Consider the following 3,540-nt stretch of genomic DNA (forward strand, 5'->3'; position numbering starts at 1 on the left):
GTTACTTTCCATAGTTGTGCGAATTTGAGGGAAAATACGAAAAACTATTGTAAAATACGAAAAAGGAAGTAAAATGAAAAACGATTATAAAACATACGAAACACGGATTACAGAAATACGTGATGAAAAGATAGAGAAAAAGGGTGGATGATGAAGAAAATGTGAATTTTACAATATAAAAAGAAATCCACGCTATAGCTACCTTGTTAAACTTGTCTATTTTATGTAAAAAAGGGGGAGGGGAGGAAGTGGAATAACTAACTAAAAGAACATTTTTTAAAAAGGTGAGATATGGCAAAAAAAAGAAAGAAAAAAATCGGAAACTGACAGCGAAGAAATAAAAAAAAAAAAGTATAATCGAAAAATGACGGAGCAAATATTAAAGAATATAATCAAATAGTAATACAAAAATAGCTGAGAAATATGAAAAAAGATAAAGAAAAAGAAGAATTTGTTTTTCATTTAAACAAACTATCCGAGAAAAATACAAGACAAAAAAAAAAAAAGCAAAACAAAACAAAACGAAAACAGAAAAGGCCGAAGCAATGTGAAAAGAGAGATTCGACTCGCAAGCGCCACGTGTGAATTATCCGTAGAATTTAGGTCCTTCTCCCCCCCTCCCCCCCTCTCCCCCTCCCCCCATTTCCCCTCTTCCTCCCACCTGCTTGCTGACTCATATAAAAAAGAGAAAAGAAAAACGAGAAAATAACTTGTTTCTACTTTCCTTCCACGCTTATTCTCGATTAGTGTATTTAGCGGTAGTAATGGTCTCAGCTTCATGATAATAAACGAGCTTTTTCTGTGTGCAAACGTACTGTGTGTGTGTGTTTGTGTGTGGTTCTGTGTGTCTGTGTATGTGGGGCTGTATGTTTGTGTTTGTTTGTTCGTTTATTTGTGTGTGTGTGTGTTTGTTTGTTTGTTTGTTTGTTTGTTTGTATGTGCGTGCGTGTGTGTGTTTATGGAATGTGTTTGTGTGAGTGGGTGGGGGTGGGGGGTGTGTATGTGCAAGTGTTTGCGTGCTTTTAAAAGTATAAACATAATACTAAAGCTAATAAATATGAAAAGACCTTGGAATCCCTTTTTACAACACTTGCTTAATGCAACTCTTTTCTTTGAAGCAATCTATTTTTCACTTTTTTCTGCAAACTGATTATTTAACTACAATTCACACGAACTTTCCCCCGATTACCTTGTAATTATAAGCGCTCACACATATTTAATAATGCATTTAGAAAAAACACACACTATCTACTACGAAATAATTACGAACTAGTATAACACTAAGATTTTTAGAACATTAAAATCCGTTTCACTCTTAATAACATGTTAATCACAGACACTCACAAAAGTGGCGTTTATTTGTTGTTTTGTTTCTTGTTCTTACGCTTTGATAATGTAAAGACTTCTACGTCAGGTTGATCGCCTATTGTGTATGTGGGTCACCCTAGTCGTCACTATGTAACCCACTGTGACGCCCAGCACGTGGGACGTATGACCGACTAGTACCTACCTCGCAAAAAATATTTATATACATATGTCTTATTGTATAAATTCGCCATCTTCTCAAAAACATTCCTTTATCAAACACAAACTTTAAAACAATATTGTCACGTACTCGGGGCCTACGAAGAGAGAGAAAAGGTCGATACACTGCTTCCTCTGAGGAATTCATCGCGGGCCTCCCTTCACGGACATGAGAGGGACGCGGAACGGACGTCCTCACTCCACACCGGTCGAGACTACACTGACGGCTGCAACGGACAACGGAGGAAGACTAGCAAATAGCCTTACCCGCTGCTAGTGAGGGACCGGTTTAAGCAGATACGCCTTTTCCTTGACTACTGGGATAACTTTCTTTTTTTTTTACTTTCTCTTGTGGTTTTGTACGGTTGCGGTTCACGTATCCTTCGCCTTCGACGTGTCGTCCTTTTTCTCTCTTTTCCTTATTGCTTTATGTTCTCTATTGTTTTTTTTTTTTTTTTTTTTTTTTTTCAATGCTCGTCTCTCTTGATTTTTTATTCTCTTTTTTTTTCCTATCTGCTCTCTGTTCTTACTTTTGTCTTTTTTCTTCTTTCACCTCCCCGCGAGTATATTTATTCTACTGTTTTTTGTTCTCTTTCTGTTTTCTTTTTCTTTCTTTCTTTCATTCTTCCGTTTTCACCTTTTTTTCCCCTTTTTTCAGCTCGACCCTCGTGTTCCACGCTCTATTGGGTCTTCGTCGCTTGGTATATCTTGTGGAAATTTATCTTTTTCTCGTTTTCTTTTTTATGCCGCTTGGTCTCCATGGCAAGTTTTTATACCATGTCTCAGTTTTTCTTCGGTACTTGTTATGCCCCGAATCTTACCAATACAATTCGCCAACCTTTCCCTTTATGATAATAATAGTAGTAGTAATAGTAGCAGTAGTAGTAATAATATTAGTAGTAATTGCAGTAATAATAGTACTGTAGTAATAATAGTAGCAATAGTAGTAGTAGTCGTAGCTATAGTAGCAGTAGTACTAGCAATAATAGTGTTGTAGCAATAATAGTAGCAGCAGTAATAGTAACAATAGTAGCAGAAGTAGTTGGAGTAGAACTAGAGGTGGTGGTCATGATGTAACAATAGTAGTAATGATGATGATAACTTTTTATTTGATCCTTAAATAGACACGTGTATTTTATTTAGCATATAATTATGTGCAGATTGATGTTTTGTGATAAATAGTAATGAAACCCTTTTCAGATAATTATTCAATTTTAAAACATCCAAATAAAGCACAAGAAAAGCTCACACTTATTTCAAAATCAGGACTCGTAGATATTAAGTACTCCTACCACGTCTAACTTCTCTCACACAACTTCAAGTGCTGAAATAAATTACATACTTGCCCTAACTTAATGCATGTCCCATTCTACATAACTCGCCTCCTTCGTTCGTACCCATATAAAACCATTTTAGGTGAACGGTATGTCCCTCTCTAATACAAAAAGAAAAATGATGGTATCTACTTTGTCTCCTTGTGAATGTTGTTTCTCCAGCGTCTTAATCGCGTTACTCCTTGGGTAGTAAAACCCAGTCGGTCTCAACTTTCTCTTGTTTATTTTTTTTTTTTTTATTCACTCCCTTATAAATGGCATACCTTTGCTGGTCCCAGTGAACGTTTTTTTCACTTTCCTCTGCATCGTATCTCAGTTGATAGAGTTTGTGTTTGTTTATAGATAGAAAGATAGATGATGTATAAAGTTGTAACAGCGGAGGCGCTACAATCGTAGATAAGTTAAGCATTGCAACTGGAAATATTTCAGGGTCAGCTGCTGCAGTTGTAAATATTCCAGCGTTCGGTCCCTCAGCTTCACGTCTTGAAACGTGAATGTGTAATCTTTTGTAATGTGACCCTTATCATTATACTGCTATTTTTAATTTTCAGTTAGCTTTACCAAAAGGTTGATTAGTAAACACATTTCATGTGTGTTTATATAGGCTGTCTGTACAAGTTCTAGTACCTATGAATATAACTCCAAGCAACGGGCATTTGGCGTCGTATTTCTTGCAAGCATC

General features: G+C 36.1%; 1 protein-coding gene across 2 annotated transcripts in view; it reads right to left on the reverse strand.

Moving 5' to 3' along the window:
* LOC125038135 (transmembrane protease serine 11D-like) overlaps positions 1 to 1,769 on the reverse strand; it is a 26,706-nt gene extending 24,937 nt beyond the window's left edge. The window contains exon 1 of one of the 2 annotated variants that reach the window (XM_047631449.1): positions 1,616 to 1,769. In XM_047631449.1, the coding sequence (XP_047487405.1) occupies positions 1,616 to 1,672 (57 nt within the window). In that variant the 5' untranslated portion in view covers positions 1,673 to 1,769. The remainder of the gene's footprint in view (positions 1 to 1,615) is intronic. The other variant, XM_047631450.1, reaches the window with a different exon arrangement.
* Positions 1,770 to 3,540: the final 1,771 nt, after the last annotated feature.

Source organism: Penaeus chinensis, chromosome 24, assembly GCF_019202785.1.
Source record: "Penaeus chinensis breed Huanghai No. 1 chromosome 24, ASM1920278v2, whole genome shotgun sequence".
Lineage (NCBI taxonomy): Eukaryota > Metazoa > Arthropoda > Malacostraca > Decapoda > Penaeidae > Penaeus > Penaeus chinensis.